Source organism: Paramormyrops kingsleyae, chromosome 1 (genome assembly GCF_048594095.1).
Source record: "Paramormyrops kingsleyae isolate MSU_618 chromosome 1, PKINGS_0.4, whole genome shotgun sequence".
Taxonomy (NCBI): domain Eukaryota; kingdom Metazoa; phylum Chordata; class Actinopteri; order Osteoglossiformes; family Mormyridae; genus Paramormyrops; species Paramormyrops kingsleyae.
Genome location: NC_132797.1, coordinates 64,212,477 through 64,225,565, shown reverse-complemented (window position 1 = coordinate 64,225,565; position 13,089 = coordinate 64,212,477). Strand labels below are relative to the sequence as shown.

The 13,089-nt window shown below is 46.2% G+C and overlaps 1 protein-coding gene across 2 annotated transcripts; it reads left to right on the top strand.

The window, feature by feature from the left end:
* The first annotated feature begins 5,144 nt into the window (after positions 1-5,144).
* Positions 5,145-12,961, top strand: LOC111849483 (ras-related protein O-RAL). 2 transcript variants are annotated; one of them, XM_072717615.1, is made up of 6 exons: positions 5,145-5,300; positions 10,795-10,985; positions 11,354-11,562; positions 11,743-11,920; positions 12,123-12,249; positions 12,656-12,961. In XM_072717615.1, exons 2-5 carry the CDS (start codon positions 10,872-10,874, stop codon positions 12,231-12,233), a joined length of 612 nt encoding a protein of 203 aa, XP_072573716.1. In that variant the 5' UTR covers positions 5,145-5,300; positions 10,795-10,871; the 3' UTR covers positions 12,234-12,249; positions 12,656-12,961. The 2 variants fall into 2 exon arrangements, with proteins under 2 accessions (XP_072573716.1, XP_072573714.1); XM_072717613.1 differs by having other exon boundaries at positions 12,123-12,961.
* The last annotated feature ends 128 nt before the right edge of the window (positions 12,962-13,089 follow it).

Here is a 13,089-nt window from a genome sequence, read left to right as displayed (position 1 = left end):
GTAGTGTTTAACTAACACTACGGCATGAAAGCCGTGCACACTTACGGTACCCCTTTGCTCCGCACTGGTGTAAGTGTCAGGGAGCTGAGAGTGAGTCAGATGAGGGAACCTCTAGAAAATGATTACTCAGTTATTATTCATTACTCACACCGAAGAAGGGCAAGCGTGTTCCACCTTCAGCTCCTGTAACCTAGATTGGTGGCAGGAACCGCAGAATCCTCAATGCCTGTCACACTTTGTCCAACTGTCGTCTTGAACTTAATAGAGAGAAAAGACTCTGTGCACTTAGCGTCTGTAGTTTCCCTAGTTTCCACAGGACAGTGTCAACCCGAGGACGAGACTTCAGGCTGAAGTCTTGGTGGATAACACATCACCAACACTCTGAATTGACTCTTCTGTCAGTGTTGTGCCTGTTGGCCCTTTTCCACTGTCATACAGGAGCTGACCCGTACCACAAAGAGGCACCAGTTACAGCACGGTTCTAGCTTGCATCGATTTTCCACTGCAGAGGGGTTGGCTTGCTAAAGGCGTTACCGGCTTTGGAGAGCCACAGTGACGTAAAACTGCAGAGATGCTTATTTATTTTTCACAAGGGGTACATCATAATTTACTATGTGTTAATTTCCATTAGCATGTTTGTGAGAATCCCTGTGTTATATTAGCATTAGCTTGCGGAAATTTACATCACGAATCCATTCCATTCAGCCATTCTTCAGTACTTTTTAGTACTAGGAGGTTGGAAATTTTGCAGTTCCAAGTTACTCGGAATGCATCAATACACCACGATGTGCGATACTACTAATAATGAATAATATATAGAATATATGTATATCAAAGCAGAACACTGGTATCCCCATGCATTTTGACCAATCAGATGGTGATGACACAACCAGCTCATTTTAGTCACACTTTTGGCCCTTCTAGTAAGCAGGTTCATGTCAATGCGGTTACGGTTAGAGTGGCAAACCATCTCTTTGTGGTACAACTCAGGTACAGCTCAGTTTTTCAATACAGTACAAAAGTGCCATATTTCACAACTCTGAAATGTGGCCCTCTACCTGCTGTGAACTGTGGTATAACATTAGAAGACAAACTGTTAGCTGAATGTTTTTAAAGCTTGTTGTCCATTCCCAATAATTGACTTCAGGAGACATCTGATGAATTCGTTAAAAGATTCATTGTTGCTAACAGCTGCAGGTGGGCTGAGAAATGTAATGATTGCATTTGTATTTCCAGTGACTCATATATTATTTAATTGAGGTGGTGTTACCAAAAAACAACTGATATTTGCATGTGTATCAAATTTTGTCTCCCATCCTGCTTTAAAAGGTCCAGTGGTTTATCACTGCGTATGTTAGGAGAAACATTCCCAGGCCCCCGGCAAGAGCCCGTTTATGAGGAAGAGGAGCAGGATCAGAAGAGTAGAGAGGGAGGAGCACTGGCTTTGAATTACATTTGACTAATCTCACTAGTGTGGTAGGGAAACAGCTCTCAGTGGTAAGGATGTGATCAAGGCAGATAAACTCAACATGTGATGGCGGGAGGAGGGACGGCCGCGGAGCAGCGTGAGGGGCCAGGGACAGCAGGGGCCTAATTTCCCGTTTTCAGGAACAAGGGCATGGAAATGAACAGTGTTTTTCTGTAGTTAATGAAAAACAGTGACCGTGTATAGCCTATCGAAGACTGATTAAGGCTTGAAAAATGAAACCTGTTCTAATTTGACCACACAAGAAACAAAGCATTAGTCCCACTGACATTATTAACTCAATATCATTTCAGAAAATGGAGACCGTCTTCTCTGATTGGGCCGAACCCTCTTGCTCGTTTTCTGAGCGAGCCGTGATTACACTGACCTCAGTTTGGTCATACCTTCCAATACCCATCTGAAAGCCATTCCACTTTGATTCATACATTCTTGGCTTTCTTCAGTCTATTCCCCTACGGTGTCCTGGCTGAACTGTCACATGTGGGGAGCACAGAGCTGACCAAAAAAGATTCAAGATTCAAAGCTTTATTGTTATGTGCACAGAGTACAATGTTCTAAGTGCAAAGAAATTCTCCCTTTTGTACCCTCCTGAACAACAATTTGGGATGCCGCTTTTGGCAGAGGTGTGATACAGAGTAAAGACACACAGGAGGAGAGTGAACCAGAGCCAGTAACACCTACAGAAAGGATTTACTTTGGTGGACCTAATTTCTCTGATAATTAATTCATTTATTATTTTTGACACCCCCCCTCCCCTACAGACCCCAAAACATCGACTGATTGGAGAAGTTTGACCGGAATTAACGAGCAAACCCCTAGGACTTGTTTTAAAAGTTTTTCTTGGTGGATGGAACTCTCATGTACGTGCGAACGTGAGTGTGTGTGTGTGCATGTGTGTGCGTGTGTGTGTGTGTGTGTGTGTGTGTGCGAGCAGGTTTACCTATCCTTATGGGGACACAATGTCCCCATAACGTGATAAATATCCGTTTTTTTCCCCTTATGGGGACCGGTTTCCTCTATTTCATAAAAATCGGTGACTGCTATGAAAAAACTAAAAATGCAAAAACTCCTGTATTTTGTTAGGTTACTTATGGTTATGGTTAGGGCTGGGTGGGGGTTAAGGTTGTCATAGTTAGCGTTAGCATTTTTCCCATTGAAATGAATGAGTGGTCCCCATAAGGATATGTTTACCCTACATGTGCGTGTGTGTGTGTGCATGTGTGTGCGCGTGTGTGTGTGTGGCTATCTTGGTTTGCAAAAGGATTCTGTGTCACAGTTTGATTCATTTATCGGTTTGAGCCAGAACACTGGCCGACTGGCTGAGATGTTTGTTCTGACTCCCATAAAAAGGAACCCAGGGTGTTCTAACACACTATAGACAAGTGGCCAAATGCAGCCAGCATGCAGACAAAGGCCCTCTTACAGAGAAGCTGCACACGCCAGGCTGCCATATAATATCAATCATTTAAGCAGCCAACAGGGAACCCGCGGGGTGACGCTTTGAGTCCCGCGTTGCTGACTCTGTGCGGGCTTCTCTTCAAACAATACATGTGCTGGACTGAAGGAAAGACTTCAGAAGGCCATGGGAGGGCGGGGGTGGAAGTAAGCAGCAAAGGTGACAAAAAAACGACAAGAAACATAGCAGGATGAAGGTGGCAGAGGTGTTCCTGGCTATGGTGGCAGCCCTGGAGTAGAGATGTGTTAGTTTCAGAATCAGGAATGCTTTTCTGTGGCCTGCTTGGGAGGTTACCATTAGAGGTGGGGGGGTGGCTATAAATTGGCACTGGCCAGGGAGGTGTAGGAAGAGGAAGGATAATGCTGGTAATGAGGTAAAGATGCTGGGCCCAAGGCCTGGTTTCAGCAGCCCCACCGCCTTCTAATCTCACCCGAGAAGGAAGGGGTGGTTTCGCTCCTTAAGGCCCCACCGCTGTCAGCACGGTCCTCATCAGAGGCCGGTAGGGTATCACTTTACGCTGAAGTCATACAGCTGGAACGCCACTTCAATTTGAATTTTGTTTCAGTTTAATCGGCCTTATGTCCTGGGGTTAGGCAGAAGATGGTGTGCTGTGAACAGGGGTGGGGGGGGGGGGGGGGGGGGTCGTGTAACTAGACGCTGAGCGATGTGCGATGCGGGTGAAGTTCCCGGACGGGCAAGTCACTGTTTCTGCTTTTATTCAGCCCAGTGAAAAGCACTCCTTCTCTGCCGGGCTGCTCTTCTGAGCGGATTGATATGACGGCTCTCCTCGAAGGCCGTGCTGATGACTTGTAGCCCATGATCTTACAGCAGGAACTTAAAGTAAAACCAAAACAGGCACTGAAGCCAATTTGGGGACAAATCCTAACACGTAAATGTACCACTTCCTACTTAAAAAAATAAACTTCCGCTTTCAGGTGCTTGAATATTTCTCTCCACCTGAAGAGAAAGAATAAATTAAACCAAATCCAGAAGTTAACCTTTAGCCTATGAATGTTACTCAAAATGAAATTATTGCACATAATTGGTTGCTTTGAAACACATGATCTGTTGAGCCATTGATAGCATTTCTTCATTATCTATCCGTCAATATTTTATCAGGATCACAAGGGGAATGGATGTGGGAGGACATTCGGCATGGGGTGGTTGATTGTCTTTCTCTGGATTAACAAAATAATGTTTTTACAAAGTAGTTTAGTGTTATAGTAGATTATAGCAGATTATTGCAAATTAGGTAAATCTGAAATAGTCTGTTTCAACCAGAAATGCTGTTCATAATTGTAATGGTAGCATTCAGTTTGTGATTTTGTTTTCACATTATGCATTCATTTGTTTAAATTCAATAATGATGTAATAGTTAATGATCCGTAGCAAAAGTTAATGAAACACGTGTTTTGTTTTACAGGCCAGTAAAAATGTGATAGCGTTCTGAATGCGTAGTACACGCGCATTTCCTAGTGCCAAGTTTGCCACCTGGTGGCAACACTGGGAACTTCGCGCAGCTTCTAACTCACATCAGTGTGTAGACGTCAGCTAACATTAAAATTATGATGAAGATTAATATTGACTTTATTTATCCCTAACATCTATCCATCCTCTATCCGCACTGATGCAATCGTTAGGTAAAAAATTCGACAAAGTTTTTATTGCGAGGTGCTTAGCAGTTAATAGGGAATTTAGGAAAAAAAACGTACAATCACATATACACATAATCATCTATGTAAAAAAATCTTAAAGGAAGAAGCAAAACTATAGTGCTGTTAATGTTTTATTTTAATAAACAATACAAATGTATTTATATAATGTGTGTAAGTGTATATAAATATTGAGGAGAACATCGTTACTTCGCTTAATTTCTTTACTGCGCTTGTATGAGATTGAAGAGTAAATGACATGAGTAAAGAATGGGGCGCATGTGTTTCATTCATAACAGCAGGGGGTGCCAGCACCCTTTCTTAGGGTGAATTATTATTTATATTGCACATTCGTTACAAAGGCGAAAAGTTAGAATTAACAATGTGAAGGTACAACGATTCAGTTTTTTCTTAGTTATTATCGTGCAATTCAATGCCATTATAACAAAAGATTTTTAACGATTTTCTAAACCTCACAACTGTTAAGAAAGATTTTTATTTTCTCCCGTTAGGCAATAATTCGTCTGAAACGTAATTCGTGACGCCACGTCCGGCCGGACCTTTCATTGAGCTTCCTTGTGAAGGTGGGGTTTTCCAGCGGCGGCTGTTCGATTCGGAGTGTAAGTCGGCGTTACCTATGTCTCTGCACACTAAAGCGCTCGTCTATACAGAGTCCACGTAGAAGACACCCCGGCGTTATTTCTCGGTAAGATTTATTGACACTTTTATGCGTTCTATAAGCAGTCGGATATATGAAGTTGGTAAAATATAGACTTTTTTTTAAAGAATTCATATCGACATGAGAAGGCGATGCATGAGGTTTTTTTTGAGTTGCGTCACCTGATTGACAGCTCGAAGAACCGCTGAATAATGAGGGGGACAGACGGGCGGCCAATAACAAACGACATTAAGTCGGGAGGGGCGGCGCTAGCGTCGGTTTGGCACATCGGCGCTGTTCGGGAGCGCTATCGTTTTAAAAAGATTGTAGTTTAAACGCCAGTGGGTTTTTTATGTAGAAGAATTTTATGACACCATGTCGTCAATAATAACGGTACTAACCATAATGGCCAGTAAACTCCCGTAAATGTACCCCGTTACTTGTGAATCTCTCTACTCCCTGTTGCTAATGAGCCAAAAAGCGGGTCAGCTGGTTTCCTTGCCGTAACTAGTTAACTTCCCCTTTGTTAGCACTTGGCTGCGTTTGTTTGTTCGTTAACGCCTACTCGAACGGTTGTCGATAATAAATGCATGTCGACACCTAACACCACACCTAAACCGTTTAAGTGTGTAATATATGTTTAATGTATATGACATGTCGGATAAGTGTGTAGTATATGTTCGGGGGCTGACGTACAGCCTATGTAAATGTATTGTTTATGTATGTTGACTGGTAAAATAGTAACGCGTATAAGGAAAAGCGTGAACTTTATCCGCGTTTAAGAGTAATGGGGCGGCATGGCATGTCGGTCAGTCCCCGTCGTGCTCCTCTTTGCTGTCCATTCTCCATCGGAAGGAGGAAAATGAAGGGCCCTGACAGTGAGTGACATGTGGGAACAGTCGGGCACTGATAAGACTGGGTCCCTCGCTCGGCGTTTCCTGTCCGAGCCGCCCATTCTCTAATGCCTGGAAGAGATGGTGCTCGGAGCCCGGACTTTGGCCTTCTGGACGCGTGCCTCTTTCCACAGTCCTCCGTACTAACGTGTGAATTTGTGATAAATCAGTGCTTTGAACATTATGTCCCAAGAGTATATACACTTGCTGCTGTCATTACACGTGTGCCTCTTGTGTTGTATTCTAACATGTCATAGATGAGTCTTGTGGTATTCGTGTTAAATGCATAAAAGCTTTATACCCACATGGTTTATGACCAAAGTCCTCATCTTTAGTTTTAAGATTACTGTATGGCTTATGGCTCTGGTTACAGTTCCTTGGGAGCTGTTCTTCCTCTGGTGTTGTGAACTTGGCTTGTAAGTGATGCACACACAGACTTGGCTGCAGAATGTAGCTGCACACTGAATACTAGCCGGGAAAGTGTGCGTTAATGTTTCACTTCTGCTACCCTAGAGCTTACGGGAGCTAATGGGCGGTTGGAAGTGTGTGACTCTGTCAAACTGCTCAATTCCTTCCTGTTTTAGGTAGTGGTCTCGATATAGTGTTAATCTGACAGCAAAGTACTTGACTTGTTACGAAGACTTGCAGGAAACAAACAGCACTAAGAAGCAGGAGTGTTAAACGTTCTGTCATTGAATGGTGCTATATACAAATGACTTGGAAAAAACCTAGCTGTAGCAGATTGGAATAAGCTTTCTTCTGATACTGACAAATGTGGTCTTCCAGAGCTTGCTGGGGGCAAGTGTGTGGCTCTGCTTGTGCCTGTGATCGGAAGGTTGGGGATTCAAATCTCAGGCTTGCCAGAGTGATGTCACTGTTGGGCCCCTGAGCGAGGCTCTTAACCCCCAGTTGCTCCTGGGGCTGTCTGACCCTGCATTCTCAAAAAAACAAAAGGTGCATGTGATAAAAACACTGGCTGAATAAAGTGGAAATGATGATTGGTCTCAGATTAAACGTGTAACCTGAAACCAGGATTACACTGTGTGAAATGGTTACAGACACTTATATGGTGTGGGCATTTCTATCATGTGGGTCCAGTTCATGAGTTCCTGAAGCACTGATCAGCTCTTTTAAATAGGAATCATTGTGAAGTCCCCTTTCCTGCCACCACAGAGCTCTTTCCGCATTCACCCATTACCGTATTCCCTGGCATGGGCTTAGAGATGGCTAATCATCAGCCCAATTGGCAGCTCGCCACGCTCTGGCTTAGCGCGACTGACACAGAAACTGTGGAGCTGGTGTGCTCTTTTGGAACGAAACGCTGTTGACTCACTGATGTTGGGAGCGCCTCTCGGATCAGGAGGACTTCTGCCGGCTGCGTGTCCCAACAAGCGCCGCTCTGTCTCTGTTCGCCTTTAGTGGGATGCTGCCGAGGTTGGAAAATTCCAGAAAAAAAGCGTGGCGTGTCTCCAGGGAGTATTTGTGCTCTCTCTGTTCTGGGATCTTTTTTTTAAAATACCAGTTGTTACTCTGGACATGGTAGAGTGATAATGAAGTAAGCTTTACGTGTGAAGCATCAGCTTGATATTTATCTGCAGTTAAACACAATCTGAGGGAAATTCCTGAATTATGATTTCAAATTCATGGTTCACGGTTACGTTGCATGGCACTCGTGGATCGCTGTTTAGGAACCGTCGTAGTCACATATGAACCCGTGGTCCTGTGACTGGAGTGCATCTGCATTCATTAGTGTCCGCACATTCTCGCACACTGTAGAGTCATCTGCTCAATCTGGTCAGACAGCTGGCCATGCTGGGAAGGGTGCATTTAAAAATATATATCTTCACTTTCTGTTCAGTTGAATAGGGCTGTGGTGGTTGTAAAGACAGTGGGTAGGTTTGGTTATAGTTGGGCAGTGTTGGGGTATGTAGGCAGACTCCGAGAGAGCAGTCAGGGACATGGATGGGCTCTCATACAGCAGGATTTTCACTCTGAATGCTACTCCTTCCTTTCTGGAAATCCGTTTCCAGAGAAAGGGGACCCTCATCACCATAGCAACCCCTTGGTTGCTGCGCGCTCTGAAAAGGGGCCGTATTCAGGTTTGGACGGGGTAGATTTGTTCAGGGGATTCCGGATTTAATGCACGCTTCTGGCTGCTGTTGCCAAGCGGAAACGTGATGGTGGGAGTTAAGGGCGTAAATGGAAATGTAACGGGAAGGGGGGGGGGTGCGTGTGAATCTGGCACTTTGTATCTGTTTAATGGATGGAGCTGCACAGGCAGGATTTGCCACAATGGGGGGGGGGGGGGTGCTTCTGCAGCAGTATAGCAGTTAAGGTGTGGTCTCTTACCTGGAAGAGGCTGCTGTCATCGGTGCCTCTCCAGTCCAGCCCAGCTGTACTGTTTACTGGTTCTGTTTCACCCCCCTATCCAGGCCCTTGCTTGGGCAGGGCTTATTTTATACCTGCTGTCATCACATCTGCCCTCTGTCACAATGGGGTGCTGCCTGCATTTCAGATGGCAAATTCTTTGTCTCTGTCACAGGGTCTTTTTCATGCGTGATGTATTTGAAAAACAGTTCAATGTGAGCTATCGGCATGGCAGATGTAGAGCTGGTACCAAAAAAGGACTCTGTCAGTAGTGTGGCAGTGGTTCGGCTTTGCACAGTCATATTTCATAAAGCAAAGTTATCTATAAACTTTGTCGGGCCACAGTCGACGCTTTCGGAGGTAATATGACAAATCTATTCAACCACTTTTAAAAGGAAGTATCCAGCACATGTTTAATATTTAAAATAAAGTTTAACTTAAATCCTTTAAATGACAAATTTGAAAAGTGCCTTTAATGCAATATTGTGTTCTAAGTGGTGCTAATTGACAAGTCCTTAGGCTTGTTCAACTGGATGTTTTTGACAGTACATTTCATCATTGGGAAGACGACCACAATTCAGATGCTACATGGATCACTATATGATTTTTGGGAAGATTGCCCACCCCTAAGCTTTATATTCAGTATACACATGTAAGCCATGGGTATAGCAAGGAATTCTGGGGCCCTGGATATGACCTTGGGCCCCCATGGTAGATTTTGCCGACCAGTCTGGGGCTGAGAAAAACATTCCCCACCTGGCAATAGCCATGATGTAAGCACTCTGTGCTCTGCTCCACAGTCCAGCGTCAGCATCCTGGTGGATATAGAGTACTTGGGTGGAAATACAGCTGCTTCTGTTTCAAAACCCATGGTAAGAGAGGTTGGCTGATTTCCACCTTTTTCCATGAACATCTTTTGGTGTTGAAGCTTGTACAGATCTACAGGAGCCATGTTCCACTCATTGCTGCATCAGAGTGAAGGGTGTCTATTTGAGAAGCCCCGCTGCTCTGTCCTTGGGTGGAAATGGTCACATGTTCCCCTGGAAACTGCCTCCCATCAGTCCCACTAGATCACACTTGTAGGCAGTGCTCTTGAGGATTGGGAAGAAGAGCTGGTTGCCATGGGAACACTGCTAATTCAGCCCCGACACTTACGCCCGCCCCCCAACCTCAGATTATCTCCCACCCATGTGATTTGCAGTCAGCATGAGGAATGTTTCTGTGCCCCAGCCTTACTGAGGTTGCCAGAAGGTCCTGAAGCTTTAGGGTATCATGACCAGCATTATTTGACGCTGTCATGGATCAGGTCTCAAGTTGGTTGAGTCTCCTCCTGCTGGTCTTTGGGTCTTTGTCTTTCTATGGAGAGGGTATGGAGCTGGGGTTAGGGTTGGAGCTAGGACAAAGAACTTGTCTACCTGCTCTCGAATTTGATTTTATTACTTAGTAAGGAGACACTGTCTTTAATAAAACCTGTTGATACCCAGCGTCCATGTTCTACCTGTTTCTCCTGAGCTTTGCAGGAACTCAGTGTGAGACTCTGGGCTGATCACATGCACATTTAAGCTCTGTGGTCAGTGGGTGACGGTGGGTGGATTGGAGAGTGGCCGAGCCTGGCTGCCTTTTGTTTGGGGTTGTCGCAGTGAGATCGTGCTCAACAGGCAGATGGAGAATGCCATTTTCCTGTGGAAGTCAGGGCATAGTCTTGGCAGGGTGGGGGCGCAGTATGTAAGCCCTGCTATTTTTGGCTTTTGGTAAATTTTGCTATTCAATTGTCACACTGCATACGAACAGTGTGACCAACTGCAAGGGAGACATCGATCGCGCCTGCCATTTCCTGCATCGGTACGACTTCGCACTTGTGGGTGTGAAATCGGACCACTCTGCCACTAAAGGCCGGGCAGGTTCACTTGCAGGCAGACACAGTGGTTCCAGTCCAGACAGAGTTTGCGCTGTGACGGTGCCACGTTTGAGTGACGGACCACACCGCGGGTGATTGGTGAAGAATGAAATTGCCCTGGGAGCAGGTGGAGTTTGGTATCCGTGGAAACACAGCACATGAAGCTGTGATGTGTGTCAGTAGGTTAATGCGGCGCACAGGGGAGGGAGCCGGGCTGGGAGCGATCTCCTCTCCCTAACAGGATGGGTTAGTAACTGTCACAGGGGGCAGAGTCTCTGTCTAAAGGACATGTGTTTGAGACCTGCTCTTGTGTTAAAATGGAGGGCTAATACCCTGATGTACGATCACTGAGGTGAATACTTATTTTCTTTGTTTCCTTTTGCAGGACAGCACAGCAGGCCCACCCAGAGGGGGCAGAGTGACTGGGCCAGCTGACCCCCCCCCCCCCTCCTCCACCCAGCGATGGCAGCCAATAAGAATAAGAGTCAGAGCTCGCTGGCCCTGCACAAGGTCATCATGGTGGGCAGCGGCGGCGTGGGCAAGTCCGCCCTCACGCTGCAGTTCATGTATGACGAGGTGAGCGTTTAGCGGTAAAGCACCGCCTGGCACTGGCGTTGTGGACTGACACAGGGTTACCAGCCTGCCGGGTTAAGGATTAGTCTTTGGACCCGGATTCTCCTGACTGGGTTGTATCAACTAGAGGAGAAAGAAAAATAAATATGAGGCAGAGGAGCCCAGGGGTTTAAAGCACCTCGATGTTCTCACTGCCAGTGTAGGCGCTAGGAGACGGCAGGATGCGGCCTCTCAACTTTACTAGCTGTATAGAAATATAAATACTGGCTACAAGGCTGCTATGGTTGAGTGCGTTATCTGGAGAAGACATTTAATTTTAATTTTTTTTCTCCCCCCCCCCCCCCCCCTCCCCTTTGCACCCACCTGCTCAGTTTGTGGAGGACTATGAGCCCACTAAAGCGGACAGCTACAGGAAGAAGGTGGTCCTGGATGGCGAGGAGGTCCAAATCGACATCCTGGACACGGCCGGACAGGAGGACTACGCTGCCATCCGGGACAACTACTTCCGAAGCGGGGAGGGGTTCCTGCTGGTGTTCTCCATCACAGAGCATGAGTCCTTCACTGCCACCAGCGAGTTCAGGTCAGGCCCCTGTACCTCCACCTCCAAACACAATAGCAGGGATGCAGGAACACTCCTCAGTCCCCACCCCACCCCACCCCACCCCACCCAGTGCTATTAGCCAATACCATGTTAAGTATAACACCTGACAACGTAATGAATGCGGGCTGCTGGATGGCTGAGCAATGACTCTGTCCCCAGGGAGCAGATTCTGCGCGTGAAGGCTGAGGAGGACCGGATCCCACTGCTGCTGGTGGGCAACAAGTCGGACTTGGAAGACCGACGCCGGGTGACTGTGGACGAGGCACGGGCCAAGGCGGAGGAATGCGCTGTACAGTATGTGGAGACGTCGGCCAAGACGCGTGCCAATGTGGACAAGGTGTGTCATCTTGCTCAGGTGGTGGGGGGTGTTCACCAGCAGTGTTACTGAAAGTTTAGCATTGGGCTTCTGGAGTTTGGGGTCACGTCTGGTAGTGGAGCCTCCCCCATAGCTCCTACTCATATCACATGGGTTCAAAACTTGCTTGACCGTCCTCATGCTGATTTCAGTAGTTTTGCAATTTTTTTTCCCCGTTGGTCAGGTGTTCTTCGATCTTATGCGAGATGTGCGGGCAAAAAAGATGGCGGAGAACAAGGAGAAAAATGGACGGAACAATAGGAGGAAGCCCAGGAAACGGTGCTGTTTGCTGTGAAGTGGTTCCTGTTCTGGTAATTTCACCGTGAAGCCTGGTCACAGCTCAGTCATGCATTTAAAAAACAAACTAAACAAGGACATACAATCCTGCCTCTGCATCACATTGTGAGCATCCTGGACGCTGTGGGCTCTATGGGATCAATTTCTTCCTGACGTCCAACACTAACCTCTGCTCTGTCCCCCTGTCCATTCTGTCTGTTTCATGAAAAATCTGATACAGCCATTTCAAGGTACCAATTCCTATACACTGGCCTCCAGCCACCAGGGAGGACGCTCACTAAAGCCTTAGACTCAACATACAGTGAGAGATTTATGAACCATGACACGATCAGTGTGCTGCCAACTGGGAACCAGTTTAATGCCATGTAAACCAATAGGAGAGCCATGTGGGTTTCAAAGCCTCGTCTCTCCCATCACCAGCAAAAAGAATCACTCCATGGCGCTGCAGTCTAGGAGCTGCTCCTCGTACCTTCAGGAGGGGTCTCAGTAACGACGACCATTTTCCTGTGCAGAAGAATCTGGGGAAGCCAAAATGGGAACAAAATAGACTGGGCAGCCGTCCTGCATGTCTTTTAAAAAAAAAAATCAAATCAGACAAAGCTAATCTACCCCCGTAAAGCAGTTTTGTGACAGATCTCGTCATACTTTTTAAAGCTGTACTGCTGTTTATCGATTTCATACATTTATAATCTGTTGCCAAATAAATGTTTCCCCCCCCTTTGTAAATCAGCCAACCTTTAATTACATAGACTGTGACCCAGAGCATTTGACAGAATGAGGAAGATGTTAGCCAGAGTAACTATGCAAGCCTGCAGCTGGACCACTCCCAGTTTGATCACCACAGAGAGCCATGT